General features: G+C 43.5%; 1 protein-coding gene across 3 annotated transcripts in view; it reads left to right on the top strand.

Moving 5' to 3' along the window:
* The window catches only part of TEX2 (testis expressed 2), a 109,260-nt gene that overhangs the window by 60,018 nt on the left and 25,886 nt on the right, over nt 1-23,356 (top strand). For all 3 annotated transcript variants that reach the window (XM_063080785.1, XM_063080786.1, XM_063080787.1), the window contains exons 3-7: nt 5,823-6,023; nt 7,194-7,524; nt 11,881-12,128; nt 14,949-15,095; nt 19,931-20,030. In XM_063080785.1, coding sequence (XP_062936855.1) covers nt 5,823-6,023; nt 7,194-7,524; nt 11,881-12,128; nt 14,949-15,095; nt 19,931-20,030 — 1,027 coding nt within the window. The remainder of the gene's footprint in view (nt 1-5,822; nt 6,024-7,193; nt 7,525-11,880; nt 12,129-14,948; nt 15,096-19,930; nt 20,031-23,356) is intronic.

The raw sequence follows: 23,356 nt of genomic DNA, 5'->3' as shown, positions 1-23,356 counted from the left end.
TGTCTGGTGACGGCTTTTTTTCTGGTGGAGTGACTCTCTATAGCAACTTAGGGTATCACATGGCAAGCGCGGGCTGAGCAAGAGAGCTCACCTTCTCACTGGCTCTCCTTATAAAGCCATCAGAACCATGCCCATTACTCCATAAATGGATCAATCCATTCACGAGGGCGCAGTCTAAAGGATCTAATCACCTCTTAAAGGTCCCACCTTTCAAAACCGTAATTGGATTTCCTACCCTCTTAACACTGTTACAATGGGGGTCAGATTTCCAGCACATGAACTTTTGGGGGACATATTTAGCCCATAGCATTTCACCTCTGGCCCCCAAAGTGTATGTCCTTTTCGTAGGTACATTCCATTCCATCCCTGAAGTCTTAACTTATTTCAGCCCCAAAATCCAAAGTCTCTCTGTGAAATCAAACCAGTTATCTACAGCCAAGATAATGGTGGGACAAGCTGAGGGTACATACTACTGTTCAAAAAGGGAGAAGTGGACCAAAAGAAAGGGATAAAAGGTCCTAAGCAAGTCTGCAATCCAGCAGTGCAGGCATTAAATCTTAAAGCTGGAGAGTACTCTTCCATGACTCCTTGTCTGGCATTCTCTTCACATTGGTATGGGGGTTGGGCCTCAAGTCCTCAGGCATCCCCGCTTCTATAGCTTTCCTGGGCTCAACCCATGCTTCAGCTCTCTCAGGCTGGCGTTCCACTCTGGTAGCTCTACAATTCTGGGGTCTTCATGGTGGTCCTCCTCCCACATCTTTACTAAGCATGGCCCTGGTGGGGGTTCTCTGCTGCAACTCTGGCCCTACATTTTTGCTAGGCATTGCTCTAGTGAAGGCTTTCTGTGGTGACTCCACCTCAGTGACAAATCTCTTCCTGGGCCTCCAGGCTTTTCCATACAGCCTTTGAAACTGGGAGTCCACAGCTCTTGCATTCTGTGAGCCTGCAGACTTAATACCATGTGCCTGCCACCACAGCTTCTGGCTTGTATCTTCTGAAGCAGTGGGTCCAGCAGCACCTGGGACCAATTTAGCCACAGCTGCATAGACAGGGTGCTGATGTGGGGAATAATGTCTGGAGGTGGCACTGGGCAGCAAGCCCATGGAGGGTGCCTCAGGCCTGTTCCCCAAAACCAGTCTGTCTTCCTGGGCCTTTGGGCCTGTGATGAGAGGGGAACCTGAAAGACCTCAGAAATGCCTTCAGGGTCTTTTTTCCATTCTCTTTATCCCTCCATTCTGTCCTGTTCTCCTTAGCAGATGGTTGCTGAGCTAGACCCTTTGTTTCCTCTTCCAAACCAAAGACACCTTTTCACTCTTTGCAAGGCTGAGAGTTTTCCAATATTTTACCCTCTGCTTCCCTTTTAATTATAAATTCTGGCTTTATGTCATTCATGCCTTTGCTGCCATGACTGAGTGTAGGCTGTTACAAGTAGCCACACAGCTGCCTGAATGCTTTGCTGCTTAGAAATTTCTTATGCCAAATACCCTAGTTCATCACTTAAGTTCCACATTTCATAAAACTCTGGGGCATGAACAGAATGTAGCCAAGTTCTTTGCAACTCTATAACAAGGATGACTCTTACTCCAGTTCCCAATATGCTCTTCCTCATTTCCATTTGAGATCTCCTCAGAATAGCCTTTACTGTCCATATCTCTTATCAGTGTTCTGGTCACTGCCACTTAACTAGTCTCTAAGAGGTGCCAAATTTTCCTGGGTCTTCTTGTCCTCTAAGCCCTCACCAGATCTAGGCTTTCTCTAACCTGCTCCTTCAAATTCTTCCAGCCTGTGCTCATTCCTCAGTTCCAAAGCTGCTTCCACATTTGCAGGTATTTGTTATAAGCAACACCCCCCACTTCTTGGTTCCAATTTTCTGTATTAGTCTGTTTCTGTTGCTTATTAACAGAATACCTGCAACTGGGTAATTTATAAATAAACAAAATTTATTTCTTACAGTTTCAGAGGCTGGGAAGTCCATGCTCCAGACCATGCTTACATCTGGTCTTTATTCCTGGTGGATGACTCTCTACAGCAACTCAGGGGATCACATGACAAGAATGGGCTGAGCAAGAGAGCTAACCTTCTCAAGCACTTAGTAAAACAGAGCATAAAATTGCCATATGCTGAGTTAGATCCCTCTTATCATTAAGACTACATGTGTTGGAAATGTCAGCAAGAAGAGGAGGATTTTGTCCATTTTGGTTGTGCTAAGTGTCTAGGGCCCAAAAGCTAGAACCCAAGAATTGGGTCTGTGTTGTCTTTAATACAGTAGTCACTAGCACATGTGGCTGTTGAGTACTTGAAGTGTAGCTGGTTTGAACCGAGATATGCTCTAAGTGAAAAATACACATTGGATGTTGAAGACTTTATATGAAACAAAGACTGTAAACTATCATTTAGTAATTTTTACTATTTATTACATGTTGAAATAATAAAGTGCACTGTTAAAATTAATTTTACCTGCTACCTCCTTTTTTTTTTTTTTTTTTTTTTTTTTTTGCAGCTGGCTGATATAGTGATTAAACCCTGGACCTTGGTGTTATCAGCACCACTCTCTAACCAACTGAGCTAACTGTCTTGCCCTGCTTTTTTCTTTTTTAATATGGCTCTTTAGACAATTTAAAATTACATATTTTCACAGCTCATATTATATTTTCATTGCACAGTACCTCCCTGTACAATTCTGTGTTTTCTGACTTAGTTAGGAAAAAAAAAATGAAAGCAACTAGAGAGAAACAACCTTTTATTCCTAGGTTTCTCTTATTCATAAATTAATTAACCTGTCCTATCTCAGAAGTTTCAAATGGCCAAAATCTCCACAGTTCACCTTACTCTATTTCTCAGACACTGTCCTTTTGAGAATAACTTCATAATATAATGCTTGTCTTTTTTTTTTTTTTTTCCTTCAGCCCTTCTAGTCTAGTGGTGAATGGATGATAATTGTAATGCTGAAATTTTTGTCCAAAATTCCTTTACCAGAGCTGGCCGGTTAGCTTGGTTAGAGTGCAGCCTTATAACACCAAGGTCACAGGTTCAGATCCCCTTAACTGCCAGCTGCCAAAATTCCAGTACCATGTTAATTCTACTGGCTTTTTTACATGTCTTTGTAATCTTACATAGCTGGAAACTAATGAAAAATATTTTATATGGAAATACTGTTGCAGTAATGTTTGTCTTATATCAAGTCATGATTATCAGAACTCAAAAAGTCATTAAATAAATGTTGAGTGTCTCAGCTAAGGTATTATGATGGACCACAGGGGTATCACACATACTGTTTGTCCTCAAGTAGCCAGGAGGTATACACTCAAAGTGAAATGACTCAAGAAGAGCAGTCCGAGACAGGGACTGTGTTTCCAAATGGTTCATAAATGACACTGATAGCAAGTTGCTGTTTTAATCTAATAGTCATTCCCTGACCCTAAGAAGTTCTCAAGCATCAGCCCTTACTTTCCTCTCTCTATGGATTCTTCTTGGTTTTAGTAGCTCTGCAAGTACTTCAAGTACACTAATTCTATTTTCTGGACTAATGTGTTGCCCAGTTGTAGAATTGCAATAAAGCCAATACATCCTGGCCTTGAGCATGGTTCTGAAGCATCCAAAAAAAAAAAAAACAAATCATATCCCCTTCAAGTTCTTTGTTAATCTAGTTGCCTTTAGAACTTCAGCCCTAGTAAACCTGTTATATGCAAGACAGTATTTTCTACAACCAAATTAGATAAAAAGAAAACTGTGGATTCTGTGTCAGGACATCTTTAGTGAAAATGTTTCTGTTTAAAAAGACATATGCATCTGTAGAAAACCCTACCCAACAACAGCAGAATGCATATTTTTTTTTCCAGTGTACATGGAACAGTTACCAAGATAGACCATATTCTAGTCCATAAAACAACCTTAACAAATTTAAAGGAATTGAAATTATACAAAGCATGTTTTCTGATCATAATGAAATTAAACTAGAAATCAGTAAGAAAGATCTGAAAAGTTCCTACATATCTGGAAATTAAATGACACGTTTCTAAACAGCCCATAGGTCCAAAGGTAAAGTCATAAGGAAAATTAGAAAATATTTTCAATTGAATGAAATAAAAAAAATACAACATATCAAAAATTACAGGAAATGCAGTGCTTAGAGGGAGAGTAATAGCATTTAAAGATTATATTAGAAAAGAAAAAAGGTTTGAGAAAAGCACAAATTACCAGTCAGGACTGAAAGAGGGGACACCACAGAACCTACAGACCTTAAAAGGGTTATATGTCTGCAGGTATCTGGGAAAAACGTGTGTTTGGCCAATTAAGAAAGCCAGAGTGGTGGAACACTTATTCTGGTTTATGGACTGATGTGTTGCCTGATTGTAGAATCACAATAAGGCCAATTGAGATCTTCAACTAAATTTGTTCTAATTTTATTCTTTGACAGGAAAAAAAAGTTTCTAAAAAGGAAAAGTCATGACTTTCATTCAGATGTAAAATGAAAAATGAAAGCTAAAGATTTTAGTTAAATCATTATTAATGAGAGAACCAGTAAGACGTCCAAAGGTGAATCCACACTTATAGATCAGGAATATTAAAATGAATTTGAAAATGTAGGCAAAACTGGCTTTTTCCCACAGTAGGGGAGGCAAGTCAATTGAACTTCACTGGGCAGAGTTTATTTGCATGTGTATAGGTAAGAATTATTTTGCACTGCTATCAGTTATCTATAATTTACAGAGTTGTAGAATACTTCAAAGGCAATAAAATCTAGATTCAAATACGTTGGAAGGATCTGCTGTAAATAATGTATAGTTTTCCACTGGAAACACCAAGTTATATTTTCGCTTATTCCAAATTTCCTTACACTTCTCATCCCTGAGGTATGTGGAACCTGAGAGTATAAAGAGCCATCATCTGGGCTGGCAAAGGGAAAGTGGTGAATTTAAGAGCCAGATTTTCATAAAGATAAGAAATTGGAGAAAATGCCTGAGAATGGCAGGGGGTTTTGTAGGTTGTGGATCATTAGTTCCAGAGGGCACGGTGGAAGAGTTTGCCTGGAAAGGGAAGGGAGGATGAGGCTGGGAGAGAGGCAATGATGTAGAAAATGTTATAGGCATAATAATACATTAGAGTAGTGGTTCTCAGTGGGGTGGGAACATGTTCCCCTCTCTTAAGGTTGTCACATAAAATGCAGAACACCCAGTTAAATTTGAATGTCAGGTAAACAAATATTTTTTGTATAAGTATACCCTATTTTTTAGATTTGTTTCTGCTTCTTTGTTTTGCTAAATCTGGCATCCTTACCCTACAGGGGCATTTGTCAGTATCTGAAGACACTTTTGAATGTCACAACTGTGTGTAGTCAGGGGTTGGGGGTGCTGCTGCTACTTGCATCCAGAGTATTGAGGCCTGGGATGCTGCTAAATATCTTATAAGACACAGGACAACTCCCCATAATAAAGGGAAAAAAAGAAAAAGAAAGCCAGACTGGGTGGGATTACTCACCCCCAGAGGAGATTAGGCAAAGTACATGAATAAAATTTTTGAGTTTCCTGACCTTGTCTGCCTTAAAAAAAGAAAGAACCTTTTATATTTAGGATAATGGACATTGTCATTCTCCCTCCATATCCAGATTTTTAGCTATCAAAAACATACCGAGTTATTCCTGAGTACTTATTATCTTTCCAGCTAAGCACTGTCTCAGCAACCTCTAGTTATCAATAAATTGACACCTGAGTCATAGTCAAGTTTGGTTTCAGTGTCCCAAATACCACACAGTTCATCATGTCCACACTGAATCAGATTTGTGTTCATTCTAATTTTTACTAATTGAACTTTTTCTTCATCAGGGATGGATGAATGAGATTTACAGCTATGATCCAGAAACTTACCATGCGACTTTGACACATTCAGTCTTTGTTCGACTCGAGGGCAGAATCTTAAGACTTTCAAAGCCCAATAAGAATATATCCAGGAGGGCAAGCTACAATGAAACCAAGCCAGAGGTTACCTACATCAGTCAGAAAATCTATGACCTCACGGACAGCAAGGTGAGCCTGAGTAATTTTGGAAGGAGAGCTTAGATGAGGGAAAAGCATTTGGAATCCTTGTTGCTTCACTGAAGCATTTTCCCCCTTAAGTTTTGGTATAAAGTACTCCCCTAAATTACAAAATATTTTCTCAGTACTTTAGGGCAGTATCTCTCAAACTTTAATGTACATAGGAATCACCTGCACATCTTTTAAAAATGCAGATTCCGATCCAGCAGTTTTGGGTGGGGCCTGAGAGCCTGCATTTTTATGGGTTCCCAGGTGATAGTCATGCTGCTTGTCCATGGGCCACACTCTGAGAAGCAAGGGCATCATTTTAAGAATTAATTCTTGTGGTCAAACAAAAAGCTGTGTGTGAGGTGGTGCCAGTAACTAATGAGGGCTCTATAAATATGAAAGTTATAGATATGCAAAAGAACTACATTTTGATAAAAGTGTCAAAGTACTTCGGTTTTTGTGAGAAATGTAAATTATTTGTTTTTCCACAAAGCTATAGCTTCTCTTTTATTATTATAATTCATCTGTATGACCTTTAAGTTTCCCCTGAGTGACGGATATACTTAAAATAGTTTTTGTGTAAATTTATGAACTTGAGGTTGATACTCAAGTTTGACATGAACTTTCTATCTGGTTTGATAAATTCTTTTTTTCCCCTTTTTCCTGCTTGTGTTTGGCCCAGGGCCATTAAGCTCAGTTGATATCCAAACTTAGTTGATGATAAACAGCTAAACAGTTACAGTGCTACCACTACCTGATTAGTATAGATATTTGTAACCTTACAAAATTCTTAACCCTCTACTTTCTACAGTGATTTTAAAGAATAACAAGTCATATCTAAAATTTTATTCCAAATCCTATAGTCATGTTGTAGATGTAAAAATTATTATTATTATTTTTTTTTTTTTTGTCTTTTTCCGTGACTGGCTCTCAGCCAGTGAGTGCACCGGCCATTCCTATATAGGATCCGAACCCGCCGCGGGAGCGTCACCGCGCTCCCAGCAACGCACTCTCCCGAGTGCGCCACGGGCTCGGCCCGTAAAAATTATTTAAGATTCATCATTTTAATTCAAAAATTCTATGAACTTTGCATCTGTGCTATGTGTAATATTAACGCACGGTATAGCTAATCTGTAATTTAGTATGTAAATTATCATTTCCCTTTCTCTGTAGATTTACCTTGTACCTAAAAGTTTGGCTCGAAAACGAGTCTGGAATAAAAAGTACCCCATTTGTATCGAGCTTGGTCGTCAAGAAGACTTTATGTCTAAGGCTCAGACTGATAAGGAGACTGTGGAAGAAAAGCTACCGGCTGAGGGAAGCGAGGACCCTAAGAAGCCACCTGTCCCCCAAGAGGGAACAAGATATGGCCAGCGAGATCAGATATTGTATCTCTTTGGGAGAACTGGCCGAGAAAAAGAGGAGTGGTTTAGGAGATTTATTCTGGCATCTAAACTGAAGTCGGAAATACAGAAGCCACCTAATGTCTCTGGAAGTAAACCAGGTAATGACATTTGTGCTAAATGCTTACGCAGTTTTAAAGGGGCTGTAGGGAGAATTGAGAAAAATTTCCAAGTAGAAAGGAAGGAAGCTCCCTCTGGACTGATTACTATCTGCCACCTAAGGTGTGTTCTCGTGACTGATTTACCTTTTGGGCTGATCACTATAACCCTTTGTACAAAATTGTTTAACCAATGATGTATATCCACTTGCTCATATGTGTTTATTAGCCTTTGCTGGTCCTTAGGATCATATTTTATTTTTACATGTTGTGACTCCTGTGAGAAGCAGCCACAGGAGAGTCCTAGTTACAAGAAGGCAGGTGAGTCAGAGAAATACAAGGGTACTTCAAAAAGTTTGTGGAAAAATAGAATTAAAAGATAATGTGAATCTTTCCGTGAACTTTTTGAAGTGCCTTCATACTTCAGGCCGGTGCTCTTGAGCTCCGGACCTCTACATGTCCTCTAAGCCTAAGATTGCCACAGAAATGCAGAATCTTCAGGCCTGCTGGCCATTTGATTGATAACTATGCAGCACCTCTTTGCTCAGCTCTGGCTGGGCATGGTGCTGCAAGGGACAGAGAACCACTGAAAAGCAGCAGCACAGCACCCCTGTCCTTCAGGTGCTAGGATTGTTAAACAAAATGGGCCCGTATGAGTCAGATGTTTGCAAATTACTGTGTTAAAATGAGCATGGTGCAATCAATAATTGTGGAAGATCAGAGAAGGACAAGGTCGGTGTGGGAGTTACTAGGGAAAGCTTTCTTGGATGGAGTAAGACTAGGACAGAGCCACTCTGGAGATCTGCCTAACAAGGCTTTTGTGTTGATCATGGAGTTATGTGGGTCACATGAGTTTCAAACACCACATCAGACTGCTTTGGTTCCTTCCCCTCGAGGATGGTCTGGGCCCTAACCCTGGCACCTTTGCTAACCTGACATTTTGTCAGCTTTGACACCAGCTTCCAGCCCCATCCCAGAGCTGAGAGATCCAAGAAGTCCCTCAGAAATACCTAAAGCACTTAAAATCAAGATGAATAAGGAGATGACTGGATATATTCATTTCCTAGGGCTGCCGGGACAAAATACCATGAACTGGGTGGCTTAAAACAACAGAAATTTATTCTCTCACAGTAATGGAGGCTAGAAATCTGAAATCAAGGTGTCAGCAGGGCCACGTTCCCTCTGAGACTCTGCATAGAATCCTTCCTTGCTTCTTTCTGGCTTTTGGTGGTGGTCATCCGACCTTGGGTTGCAGCTGCATCACTCCAAACTCTGTCTCTATCATCACATGGCATTGACTCTGTTGGTGTCTCTTATGAGGACATTAGTCATACTGCATTAAGAGCCCACCCTACTTCGAGTATCACCTCATTTTAATGAATTACATTTGTAGCAGCCCTGTTTCCAAATAAGGTCACATTTTGAGGTGCTGGGGATTAGGACTTCAAAATATTTTGGTGGGGGAGACCATTCACCCCTGAACACTAGGTAAGAGAAAATTCAAGTGGGTGAGAACTCCTCAGCGCCAGCCTCTGCTTAGCTCTCCTGGGCGGTCTAAGCCTATGCTGTCCAGTACAGCAGCCTTGTGGCTTTTGAACAATTGAAATGTGGCTAGTCCAAATGGAGATTATGCTCTAAGTATAAGATGCACAATGGATTCCAAAGTCCAAAAGAATGTAAAATACCTCATTAATTTTATATTGGATACATGTTGAAATGATAATATTTTAGATATATTGGGTTAAATGCAATATATTCAAATAATTTCATCTGTTTCTTTTTACCTTTTTAATGTGACTGCTAGAAAATTGAAAATTGTATTATGTGGTTCACATTATATTTCCATTGGAAATGGTCTACTGGTGTAGGCACTGAAGCTCAGGATTAGGTAACTCACAGGGGTCTGTAGGATCCCCAGGAAACACCACCTTAGGTGCTCAGGAGCCACTTGAGCAGCCTCGAAAGCAGCATGTTATTTATGGACTCAACCAAAGCATTTGATTATTTTCAATGAATTTATATGTTTGGAAGTCCTGCCAAAAGTTCCCAGACTTCCATTCTCCGCACAACAAACCTAATAGTAGAAGTCAGAGATGTGGGAAAACTGGCAGTACACTCGCTTGTACCAAAATCAAGCATGGCTGCATTCTCACACCACTAATGTCTTTTTATACCTATATTAGTCTGGATTGCCTTTCGAGGCTGTAATTGAGATATTTATGGGAAGTTTAAGCCACCAAAAGTGTAATTAAACTAGTAGCAAGGGCAAAGGTAAATTGGTGAGGACTGTGCTGTTCTTCAAAACCATCTCTGAAACCAGTGACTGTGCATGGGTGGCTTGTCATCAGCATGAGGATGTGACTGGTGCCTATTCTCCAAGACCGGGTACATCTGCCAGTGCCAAGAAAGTAGAAGTCCTTCTGCTTGACTCCCTGGCCTGTCCTCTCCCTCAGGGATGCTGTCACCAAAATCATGGGTTTTTCTAGCAACCTGCATCAAACCTGAATGTTCAAGGAGGTATTCCTTGCATAGGGAGGCTATGACTCAGGAGGCTTGGGGTGGGGCTGTGATTTTGCATCTCCAGGCAGCAGTGCCTAAGCTGCAGGTCAGGAAACAGCTCGAGGAGAAGCAAGAGTCTGGAGAAGGCAGGAGAGCCTAGTGGTCACTTGGCAGAATTCTAGCACAATCTCTGAACAAGAAGGGTCTTGACGGGTACCAAGAAAGGCACAGAACAGTGAGGTGCACAGAGCAGTGACAACTCCTGTTCTTTCTCCCCCTGAAGGGCAGGGTGACAATAGCATGAGAAGGCTGTTCTGTGGGCTGTGCACCCCAGCCAAGCCACAGAGTGGGGCTTGCTTTCTTCCCCTATATCACCAGGAGGAGGGGCCCTTCTTGGCTGAGTTGTAACAGGATCAATTTGGTTTGAAATGTTGGTGTCCTGCCGCCCTATTTATTTTCATCTTTTCTTTTTCTTTTTTTTCCTTTTTTAAACTGCTAACTAAACTCTAGACTTTATTTGGTTTTCACTGAGTTTTTTACAGATGTCCTTTTTCTCTTCCAAGATCCAATCCAGGATACTGTAGCGCCTTTAGATTTTTATCTATTTTTTTAAATGTTTTTGGTATAGCTTCTAAATGTCAGTGTCCCAACGTTTTAAAATAATGCTAAACTTAAAATGGAATGAGGATAATAAAGGATTCTAAAAATATTTTATTTTTGTAGTTATGCAGTGTAAAACTCAAATAGTGCTGGAAATTATCTAGCTAAAATTTAAATTAAGGTTTGTCTTGCATGACCCTTTGTGAGGCTGTGGGGAGTTGCAAATCAGATGGCTGGAGCCTCTCAAAAATAAAATGAATCCATAGGAGTTTAACCACTCTACCCTTCACCTAGCTCTCAGATTAAGTATAAAAATGTTAGCATCAGGCAATTCCCATGCTTGTTTTAAAACTCTCTAGTACAACAGGGTAAACTTTAAATCCAGGGTTGCTTTCCACGCACTTTGCAGTCTGTTCCTGGCTAATTTCACCATCCTCATTTTCTGTCTCTCCTCTCCATGTACTCTGCATGGAACTGCACCAAATCTCTCACTGGCCTCCAAACCCACTGTGCCGTGTCATTGCTTTTTGCATATGCTGTTCCCTCTACATATTCCAGAATGCTCTTCCCCCACTTGAGCCAGGAAAATGGTAACAGTTCCCTCCAGATACAGCCCAGATGTCATTGCTGTGAAAGTTGGTGCTGGAGGTATGTGCCTCTTTGGCTGTCTTGGGCAGAGGTAGTCACCCCCTTCCTTTCTGCCCTGAGAGTCTGTTAGTCATGCTGCAGTTATGACATTTTTACAGAAGGCTATGACTTATTAGCCTTGGTGTCTGAGTTCAAGGGCAGGGATTATGTCTTATTCTTCTTTTTAGTGTGGAATTGGCCCAGAGAAAGAGCTTGATGAATAATTTGTTGAGTGAAAAGTGGCGTCTTTGGAATTACTGTGTGCTGTATGAACAATTAATTAGTTTTCTGCCCATTTTCCATTTGCCCCAGTGATTTGGGGTGTGTCGGTCCTATATTTGACCCTAAAAGATCACCAGGAAAAAGAGAAAGATACCTACAAAATGTATTTAACTGCTCCCATTACTCCGAATTATCTTGGAGAGGAAAAAAATTGCTCTAAAAAACTACCCATCATTAGAGCTAAGGTGTTTTTCAGGGTGGGAAATAACCTTGTAAATATTTTTTAAACAGTCATTTGATAGCATTTTAGCTGCTTATCTATTTAATCCAGTGGCATTTGTTCTTCTGAGTCTGTTTGCCTTGCTCTTATTTTCTTCATTTGTACTAATAGCCGTCACTTCTTTGCTCCAGGACTTTTGCCTGCACACAGCAGACACAGCAGTCCCTCAGGGCACCTGACCCATAGCCGCAGCAGCAGCAAAGGGAGCGTGGAGGAGATCATGTCCCAGCCCAAGCAGAAGGAGCTGGTGGGCAGTGTGCGGCAGAAGATGCTTCTAGACTACAGCGTGTACATGGGGAGGTGTGTCCCCCAGGAAAACCGAAGCCCCCAGAGAAGTCCCGTGCAGAGTGCGGAGAGCAGCCCCACGGCTGGGAAGAAGGTAAAGCTTTTTTTTGGAAGCCATCTTTAGAATGAAATGGAAGCAGCAGTCATGGGCCTTCTCCCCCGGAAAATTGGAAGTTCCTATTTCTGAATGTGTGCATGTAGTGGAAGTGGTGAAATGAATATTGTCCTCACATTTTTTCCTGCAGCCAAACGGCAATATTAGGAAACATATGCAGTTATTCTTTAAGCTCTTACATTTAAATGAGATCTTCCTGGCAGCCTGTTGAATCCAGATTTTGTTCATAAAGCTTCTTTGATGCATTGTTAGTGTTCTGCAGCTCTTGGATTTTTCTTTGTTCCCAGTGAGTCTATGGAGAGAAGCCTGCATTAGAAACAGGAAGTGTTGAAAAGAAAAACAACCTGCTTGTCAGTTATTTCAGAAATTTGTTCACCATATGATATGCCATTGGCTTGGACATATGTCATGAAATACCCTTTGTTTCTTGCTATTTTGTCCTAAACCTGTTTCCTGTGAATAATTAGGGTTGTAAAGAAAGGCTAATAAAAGATAGACTCTCCCTCTTGAGAAGAGAAAAAGTAAGCTATTCTTTTACGTAGCCTACAAATCTGAGATACACAGTGCCCAACTTAATATCGCCTGAGTAGCCTGGTGGACATTATCCTTGGGTGACTGTTTACTCAGAAGTCTGTGTAGATAATCTGATGGGACTCGAAGACAGTAACCTCAGAAAAGCTGGGCCAGTTACCCTTGGGGTTTAGTGGGGAGATGTTCAGGCAGAGAGAAAAGTGATTTAAAAAGACAAGTTGTGGTGCGACTGAGCACTCTCTGATGCTGACTTCTGCTCTTCTGTCCAGGACTCGGTGGTAGGGAATGTCTTGGTTTGTGGCAGAAGACATCATTGCACTAGAAAAGCACAGACAGCATACTCTATAGCCATTAAAAAGAGTGAAGTAGATCCATGTCTTCTGAAATGGAATAACAAACACATTTTTTTCTTTTTTTTTTAATGTATTCTTTTTTTTTTAATGTGTTCTTTTTTAAACCAAGGTTTAATTTTTTTAGAATGAGACTCATCCACATTCAGACACCCAAATTTGAGGGACTTCTAGAACATGAGATGTTTCCCTCACATGCGGTAACATGTGATTGAAAAATAACCCCAGGCTTCCAAAGTGAGAGATGGCACAAGCTGTGACAAGACTCAGGGACAGGTGTGGGCCGAGTAGCCCTTTGGGCTCATGCACAGCTCAGCAGCTGGTTCACCTGGGCCAGGCCCTCGGAGCTCCAGGCTTCAGAACAATTGCATGTGGCCACATGCCCATAGACCTTGAGGGTGCTCCCAAGCAATCCGACCTTCACGTGTCAAGTCCACGAGCACCAAGCAACCTGTGTACTCTGCCACTGCGTGGGCCCTTAACTGTGATATGGGCACAGTCACAACTGCCCCAGAGTGAATGCACAAGTGCAAAGCATGTAGATAAGAGTGTCTGGTATATGGCTGTACCACGTGTGTGTGATGGTTACAGCCAGGCCGTGAGGTCAGAACAGATGTATTAATGTCAACCACAGAGCGAGAGAAAGAAATGAACAATTTACAGATTTCTGAATTTTCTAGATCTTTTGATGTTTTCTTTCCAAAGCTCCTTGTTTCCATAAGGTTATAATCTAATTACCGATCTCAGCATAGGAAAATGTTTATATACGAGGAAGCCAGTTACACCTTTTGGGCACGCACGCACTCGCACACACACGTCAGACAGAGCAAGTAGAGAACGGAGAGAACAAGGCTCTGAGTCAGGCTGTGCTCAAGATCTAGGGGCCTCTTGTCCCTGAAATAGAAGTACAGTTCCTGTCTTTCTGGGGTATTGTGAGGCGTGGATGAAGCAGCCTGAGAAGTCTGTCATGGTGCCTTGCACGTGGTGTGTGGACAGCGACAGTAACGGCAGCTGCTGCAGTACTGATTTCTCAGCCCATTACCTGCACTAACCACTATGCCCAACACCCGACATGGATGTTGCTGCTACTTTCCCCTCTTTATCCCCATCCCGGACCCTCCCCAGGCCAGAGTCCGCAGTCTAATAATTACCCTAGGAAATTGGAGATACGGGTTTGCTCTTCTCCCACCTCACACGTTGGTTGCAAAAGATGTTTCAGGTATATTGCATCAAATGGAAGTGGGGCTCAGGGTATGTCACTGGGCTGAGATTGGCAAGAACAGCTGTAGAAGTTTCACAGAAGCCTTGAGAGCAGCTCTCTCTAATGTGGGCCTATGGTTCTTAACCTTACCTGTTCATTACATTACCAAGGGAGCATCTGAAACTCCTGATGCCCACTTAAATCAGTGTCTCTGGGGGTAGGGCCTGGGTGTCAGTATTTATAAGTACCCCAAGAGTATCTTGACCTTGCAAGGATCAGGCTGAAGCTAAGAGTCCTGGACATTGGGAAACCATGGATTCTGCCTGGATGAAAATCAGCTTGACAATTAACGTGTCTACACCTTAGCTGGAAAAAAGATAGGCAGACATTTGATCAGATAAGTCGTTGATTTGGAATGTTGATACCAAACTAACTTGGGGGGCAAAGTAATTTGTTTGAAATATTAGCTGGTTCACAGGAAGACTGCTAGAAAAAGAAAATAGACAAAGAGGAGGTTTTAGCTGTGAGGGCAGCTTTTCTTTCTCCCTTTTTCTATTTGCCAATGTAATGTGGGACTTGTAATTTATCTGGAAGAAGTATGACTCGCATGGTCTCCCATTTCTATAGGGAGAGACCTTTAGTAACTTTATATAAATTAGCACCTGTCTTATCCTCCAGTTGCTTTCTAGCTAATTTTGGTCCCTTTTCTTTTGCCAGTTGCCAGAGGCTCTACCCTCTGAGGAAGAAGAACAGGAAGCCTGGGTGAATGCCTTGCTTGGAAGAATATTTTGGGACTTCTTAGGAGAGAAATACTGGTCTGATCTAGTGTCTAAAAAGATCCAAATGAAACTCAGCAAAATAAAGGTATTGTTTTCCACATAAGAGGCTGCTAATTCTCCATACTTCTTGATTTCTGGAAGTTTTTACCCTTATGTCCTAAGTGAAAAGTAATTTGGTTTCCTCATAGAATATATGAAAGTAGTAAGTTCTTCTCAAACAACACATGTGACCTTGATCATAGACTGATCTTGATCTTGTGACTAACTGCATCTGGGCCTTAGCGAACATTTCTGTTTACTTTTTTCTTGTGTTGCCATCATTGTTATTCACTCTAGGTGATAATCCAGAATTTGGTTTGGGGAAATGTGAGCTGTTGTAACTGATTTGTCTTGTACGTTTCTTTTGTCTTTTAAGTTAGAAGTGCACTTAAATTGCATGTCCAGCGCCAGTGCAGCCTCACAGTGGTCTAGACCACACAGTATACAGTCAGGAAAATACTAAGGCTACTTCAGACCCCTTTCTGAAGCCATTCTCCCTCTCAGAGCTGGAAAAGTTAGCATTGCGCTCTAAATGTGTCTGCATTTGACCTTTACTTTTAGCCAGATGGTACTTTATTTTGGGCTGTCTCTTTGCTGAAGAAACACTCCTGGTGTTAATCCAGGCCCACTTGGAAGTGAGTTTAAATTGTAAAAGTATTCCTCAAGACTGTCATTAAATGACCAAGAGACCTTATTGAGGTTTCTTAGAAGTGTGTTTCTGACCCAATGAAGACCCAGCAAGGAGGAGTCATTTTGGTCCCCAGGTCTTCACTGAGTACTTACATGGTCAGTAGCTTAAATCAGTGCCTCTCAATTTTTTTGGATCATAAATATTTTTCAGAAACAGATACCTATGGATCCATTCCCTAGAAATATGCACATTGATACAAAATTTGCCCACAATTTCAGAGAGTTAAAGAGCTGCACATTAAGAAACTGTGAGCTAAGGTAAAATTAGATCAGAAGGACATGGAAGAGTTTTCACTGGATTTCTGTCATTCCTTTGGGTAAAGAACCGAGCCTTTTCTGGCTTAGTCTGGCAAGCTCTGCTGTCCATGGGCCAGTGTCATCCCTTCCCCAGCCCCCGTAAAGAGGAGGGGCTGCCTTCTGAGCTGCAAGAGTAGATTTCGAGGCAGAATTTGGGGCAGGGCTCTGTCGACAAGTGTCTGCCTATTTGTGTCCTTGTAGATTGAGGGTTGAATGTACCTCTGCTTTCCATGGGGAAACAGCAAGCAGCAACCCTCTGTGTTGGGAGAGGAGACAGTGCAGCCAACCTAGAAGGTTAGAGTTCCTAGGTCAAAGCACATGTGTAGGGCTGGCCCTGCTCTTTTCCCAGACACTCTTGGGCACTTGCTTTAGCAGGAGGACTGCAGTTCCTGGCAGTGTGAAAAAAGAAAGCAGGCTGTGCTTGCATTCTAGACAGGACTCTGCTTCCCTGTAACAAACATTCCAATGCAGACTTGAGAGGACATGTGCCACCTTCTCTCTGGAGCTGGAAGTCCATGGAGCCTCTGCCCCCTTAGTGGAGAATGGTGAGCTCTCTCATCCTGGAGGAATTTGAGGCAAATCTTCTATTTTCAAATCTCCCTTTGCCAGTCACATAGGCTTTTGAAGTTCACAAACTTAAACATCCTATTGTTTATTGAGGTCAGAAGTACTAAAAATTTGAATGGAAACATGTGGCCCAGATCCAGCAGTGCCAGTCAGAGGTGGGGGCTGTGTGCCCTCCGTTGCCAGCCATGCCCTCCACCCCCAACCTGAGCTGCTGCCACATTTTTCACCTGCCACCACCCCTGCCAAGAGAACTCTTACTACCACCAACTTATCCAAAGGACCCTAGGAGGAGCAAAACCTTAAACCTAGTAGTGAGTGAGCACTGATTAACTGGAATAACACTCTGTTAACTGGTTAACAGAGAAGTGCCTGGAGGAGCCTGAGCTGCCCTGTGTGACATAGATCTTCCCATTCTGGTTTCCCTTGAAGGCCTGACCTATGGAGATCTCTGCTGGCCTTGCCCTGCTGTCTCAGACTGTCACCCTTGCACATGATAGTTAATGTTATGAAAAAGCAGCCCTGTATGTGCATCTGGTGCCCAGTGATGGGTTTGAATAAGCTGAGTTTCTGCCTCCACAGCAGATGCACTCTTGGCCTTGGCAGCTGCTCCAGTACCACACTGGGGCCCTCAGTGGTTCTGGGCCGCTTGTGCCTATATCAGCAAATGCTGCTGTTATTGCTGCAGCTTCTAACTTATTACCCACAACCTGAGAATGTCCCATACACCTGAATGTCCAGTCTCCAGTTGGGTTTACTCAGGAGGGTAAAGAATGTGCCACTGGGTTCCTGTCTCCCTGTGGTGCCCTTTGGGTGGGAAGAAGAGTTTTTGGTTGGAAAGAAGAGGAGGAGGAGTGACCTTTTCTTGCCTTCCCCTGCAGGGTAGGAAGGAGACTGCTGCACAGCCCAGATTTGAGCTTGGGGGGTGCAGGGGGGGTGAAGGGGCTGGTTAGAGATGTTCTAGAATCTTGGGGTTGGGTAGACGGGTAAGTAGGAAATCAGGCCCTGCTGATCTCCCCGCCCCATTCTGCTTACTGATAGGTAGAGCCCACCCACCCCGCCCCAGTCCTTCTCTGGCCCCTCCTTTGTCTCAGGTCCTGTCTCAGTTTCCTCCTCTGCCTTTGCAGGGACTATTGGGTAGGGCCTGATGGGATGCTGGAAGGTTTGACAGGGAAGAGGAGGGACAGTTACGTTCCAGCTGTCCCTGTATTCACTCCTGCAGCTCAGTGTCGGACTCATGTTCCCATAGAAACACTGTTGGAGGTGGTGCTATTCCCTGGCTAGTCCTCAGAAGTGCCTCTAACCTGGCATGCTCCTGGAGCACTGAGCGTTAGAATGACAATAATAGACAAAACGGACTGTGGCAAGTAGGCAAGATTTTGGTTACATTCTAGGCCAAGTAGTGTTCTGTAGGTTGATAGAGAGGCCAGTGCCACTTAGGACACTGCCAAAGCATCAACCGTCAGTTCAAAAAAGCACATTTGAGTGCTGTCTCCACTCAACATTTTGTTCATCAAAGACATCATAAACTCTTTAATGTAACCCCTCCACCCCTGCAAAAAATCAGAGATGAAGTTCTCTGACTGCTGAATCCTAAGTTTGTTTCTCTGCAGTGAGACAGCCAAGTTAGATAGGTCCAGCCAAGTTAGATATCCATGCCTGACTAGATACTACCTCGACTTATGGGAAATATTCAGTTATCTTTAATATTTTTAAAGGCTCTTAATTTTATTCTAAATTTTACAAAATTATTCTAACGTTCTACTGGAAAAATACTCATGAGAATAAGAAAATTCTGGGAGAAAAGAATGGAGAGGGACTTGCCAGATTAAAAGTATATTATAAAGGTTCAGTAATGAAAGCAGCTTGATACTTGTAGAAAACAGTGCTCAGTAGACTCCAGTGTGTTGGGAATCTAGGGTTTAAAGGTGGCAGAACAGATTAATAGGGAAAGTATTGGTTTGCTCAGTAAATAAGTTGAGGTTGCTGACTAGGCACTGGGGAAAAAAAGTTGGATCCCTAATTTACATCTTGCACTAAAATTATGAATGGAGTGAAGATTTTTTTTAAAATACATATAAGAGGTCTTCAATAATTTCATGGAAGGATTTATATTATCTTTTAATTCAATTTTTCCATGAACCCTTTGAAGAACCCTCATATACCTATGCAAATCCATGCAGAGGAAATATTAATGAATTAATTCTACAATCTTGAGATGAAATAGAAATTTCTAAGCATGATACCAGTACTCTTGTGTTATTTCCGTTAGAATAAATTCCTGCTGATTGATTTGGGGTGTGTATTCATCCGGGTCCCAGCAGGAAGCAGGTGGCACACTCAGATTAGTAACCTGAGGGAGAGTTTAATGAAGGGAAGATTTATAAAGGTGTGGGCAGATGTGGAGACACCAGAAGGGAGAGTGCAGCACTCCAGGGCTAGCAGCAGTGGGAACAGTTATCACTCCCTGCAGGGGCAAGGCAGGGAGCAGTTTGCAGAACTCAGGTAGGGCAGCTGTATGGAGAGGGCTGCCTGTCCCACAGGAGCTGTGTCCTTCAAGAGAGGGAGGGACACATTCCTGACATTACCCTTCTCCATGTACTTCCTTGTGCCCTGCCTGGTGGTGTATACCATTGGCAAAGCCCAGCCAGGAGCAGAGAGTGAGAGACACCAGCCTCTGGGGTAGAGGGTAGGGTAAAGGGTGGAGTATGGGTTAGGGGTTGGGGTAGGGTGGGGGCAAACTGAAAATGTCCAGCACAGAGTCAAAAGGATAGGATATTTTCAAGGATTTTAATACATGTGGAAAGTTTGCCTCTCAGAAATGTAGCGGTTTCTTACTCTCCACTAGTAGTCTAAGAGAAGTCCATTTCCCCATACTTCAGCCAATTCCGGGTATTATAAACTAACCAGCATGGCTGGCTTCTTCTCCACAAGCAGGCCTTTGGTCAAATGCCACTCCTGCGAGAAGCTGCCTTACCCAACATAGCCACCCCCCACTCAGCCCCACACTCCCTCTGTTCCATTCTGTGCTTTGAGTTCTTTGTAGCACGAATCACTCTCTGAAATTATATTATTTGTCTGTTTATCTGTTTCGACCTCTCCAATTTAAACCCCATGAGAGCAAGGACCTGGCCAGACTCGTTCATGGCTCTTTTTGGAGTATGATGCCTAGTACATGGCATATGCAATACCACATTTTGGTTAAATAAATGATGTGTCCCCAAAATCTCAACCACCATCCCCTCTGGAAGTATGTTGAATTTTCACTTACCTCAGCATTTTTAGCAGGTTACTAACGTGTCTCATTCATTGTTTACTTCTTTTCTCTAGCTCCCCTACTTTATGAATGAGCTAACTCTGACGGAACTTGACATGGGGGTGGCTGTGCCAAAAATCCTTCAGGCCTTCAAGCCTTATGTTGATCACCAAGGTAACTCCTAATTCACTCTAGAGGGGACTTGACCATTTATATAAGTGTTAAAATGTTTTCATCACTGCAGATTCAATACAGTTGAAGGGAGTTGGGACTTTTTTAACCATCCTATTTCATGTTGAGTGTCTTTTGTTCTTAATAGTCATGGCCTTAAACTGAGGAGGAGAAGATCTGGCCTCTCCTCCTAATCCTTCTAGTCTCTCAGATTGTTATGGGGCCTGCTCCAGCACCCTGGGATGTCACGTGCCAGTTGATGGGGCCTGAGCTCTGGTGTGGGTCACAGCCCTTTCCAGGTGTGCAGCAGTGGGCTGGATTTCAGTCCCCTCACCTCTCATGGGCTTCACGGGTGTGTCTGACCTGGCCCTGGCCCCTCTCCTCTCCTCAGATATATTCACATCTTACCTTGCTCTGACTTACTAGGTTGCAAATTTTTTGACCTTTGTGTCTTACATCTTTATGTTTCTTACCACTCCCAGTAGGTACTCAGTGAGTGTTTGAAACATGAAGACATATATTCAAAGGCAATATTTTGAGAGTAAGGCTTTCTGCTGGAGGAAAGTTCTCAGATTTGATTTTTTAAACATGCTGCTGATACAATATTTATGCCTACTCTTGTGGGTGGGAAAAAAAGAGTTGATTAGAATGTAGAGAGAGTTAAAAGTATGATGATGATGTGAAGATGTGTCTTTTGTGTCACATGGTTTTAAAAAAACTTTGCAGGGAGAATTTAGTATTCAGGGGTTTGGTAAAACAGAGGAGTGAGCCAAGTAGGCAGGAATAGCCTGTTAGCACACAGAGAAAAGTCTCACTACCTTCTTACTGGAGCACCCCTGGCCAAGTGAGCCTCTCTCGACTTAAACCATATTTCCATTATTCCTAAAATGGCTCAGGAATGAGGTAGGGGAAAAATAATTACAGCTTTTGAAGAGAGTGATATGTGTTTTGAAGTAAATGTTTTGTAAAATTTGTAGACTATAGAAGCTACTTTTCTCCCTGTCTGGCTACATCAGATGGCTCTTGAATCATATTTAGTGAAATCATTTTTCTGCTATTATATACAGTTGATGTGAGTGTGAAGAGATTTTTCTAGCACTGTGGTTAGCAGCTCTAGCAAATCTCCCTAGCAATATCCGAGGTGACCGCGAGCCCATATTTCCATGTTTCTAGCATCACATCAATTTCAGAGAAAGATCAGAGTATTATTTGCAGATGCAGAAGGTCACCTAATACCTGCATGTTGGGATCACCTGTAATCCCCCAATTGTGTCTGTATCTTGATGAATCTCAGTGCTGCTGGTCTGGTCATTTGTTTCACCAAAAGTAAACTAGAAGAGATTTTGATTCTTTGTGAATGGTTTAGCTAAAGTTCTTTTAACCACATGGAAAATGTTAAAAGATGTGTTATCCACGTGTCAACTACATAACTCACATCTTCGCCCCATCAGCATACAGGGGCTGCTCTCCTTCCTCTGACTCAGGCAGCCTCTCTGTTGCCCTTCACTCTTTGCCTCTTTAGGAATTGACTTATAACAAGCTGGTAAATGATCAGCTAACATAAACCTCCTGAGAGGTGGGCTTAAAGAAAGTAAATAAGGTTGGGGCAAGATGGCGGCGGCTGCGGCGGCTGGCGCGGAGTAGCTGAGGTGGAAAAGGTGGCCACTGGGCCTCAGGCAGCCGGGAAACTTGTGGACCTTCCTCTGGCCATCTCTTAAGGGAGGACTGCTGCTGCTGGCCGGTCGTGGGGGCTCAACGCCACTTTGCCCCTGGCAGGAGAGGCTGCCTCATTTACAGGCAACAGCTTTGAAGTGTGGAGCAGGAAAAGAACTGATTCTTAGCTGCAAAAGCGAGTCTTGAAACAGGGAACACGGCGCCAGGGCTGCTGTGGATGCAGCCAGGATCCCGGAGGCCGGGGCCGCGCTGAAGGCGGCCAGCTGCCCTATTCAGGATCCGAGGTTTCAGGCCGGCATTAAAGAAGATTCCTGGGAGCGCCCGAGCCGCGCCGCGACTGAACAGCCCGAGGCGGCAGCGCCGAGAACACGGAAGGCAACAAACCAGAGACAGAGCGAGCGCCCGACCTGGCACAGCACTGTGAGTGATCCCTGGCACAGCTCTGTTCGGGGGGTGGATGCCCACGCGGCTTCCGCCTGCACCACCAGGCCACTCACTGCCCCGGTGCTGCCTCCATTTTCCCAGGTGCGGGCAGCTCCGCCCTGCTCGGCCATCACTGAGCCCATTTGCTTGGCCTGGCGCGGGGCTTTCCGGACCCTGCGGGCCGGCCTCCTCTCCCACTCCCTCCCCCACTCCCTCCGCGGTTCTCTGGTGGGGCTGGGGGTGTGGGGCATCCCGACCAGTGTTGGGAGGGCTAGGAAGTACGGGCGGGCCGACTGTCACTCCACCACACCCTGGACTCCGGCCCCGGTAAACTTCCTGTTACTGGGAGGCAGATACCATCTCTGCGACCACCAGTTTGGAAAAAAGCCTAACGAATTTCTGGTTGGGAATAGTGTGGTAGGAGAGTTCCCAGGTCCGCTTGAACCTGCCGGAGAGCAGGCTGCAGGCGGGCACTAGACTCGGTTTATACCGGGGGGATACAAAGGTGAACAAGACCCGAGAAAGATCTACACAGTGCTACAAAGGCACCCAGAGAGACCGGTCGTCTGTGCCTAGCAGAAACCTGGTAGACTTCCTGGGCGAGGCGGTGCTGAGCAGGGTCTTGAAAGCCCAGCTGATTGACGAGGGGTGCAGAAGACACACCCCAGCCCAGCACAGTGTGCACAGAGGGGGGAGACGTGCGGCCAGGGAGGCGGAGACTCGACAGAAACCACACACCCGGTGGGGTCGCCACTGCACGTTCTAACAGCCTGGGCCAGAGCACACGGAACGGGGAGAAGTCCTGTACAGGAAGTGAAAGCTCAACAGAGATCACACACCCTGTGGTACGTGATCCACCAGCCCAGCAGAGTCCAAGCTGACCAGAAAGGTGGATCCCCGGAGAAGCCCAAGACCCGAGGCAACCACACACACAAGACACTAGAGGCCAACTGAGCAGTCACGGCGGGAGCCATACCAAATTGGCAACCACAGCAACATCCTAGTTAGTCATTAGTCTCAAACCGGTGGACTGTGAAACCCCCTGCCACAATGAATAAACACCAAAAAAAAGACACCAGAAATACAAAAAATCAAGAAAGTACACCACCAAAAGTTAATAAATCTCATACTCTAGATCCTATAGAACAAGAAGCCCTTGAAATAACTGACAAGGAATTTCGAGTGATAATTCTAAGGAAACTGAATGAGATACAAGAAAACTCAGCTAGACA

Source organism: Cynocephalus volans, chromosome 16, assembly GCF_027409185.1.
Source record: "Cynocephalus volans isolate mCynVol1 chromosome 16, mCynVol1.pri, whole genome shotgun sequence".
Classification (NCBI taxonomy): Eukaryota; Metazoa; Chordata; class Mammalia; order Dermoptera; family Cynocephalidae; genus Cynocephalus; species Cynocephalus volans.
The sequence above is the reverse complement of the archived record's forward strand: the minus strand, read 5'-3'. Positions and strand labels throughout refer to the sequence as shown.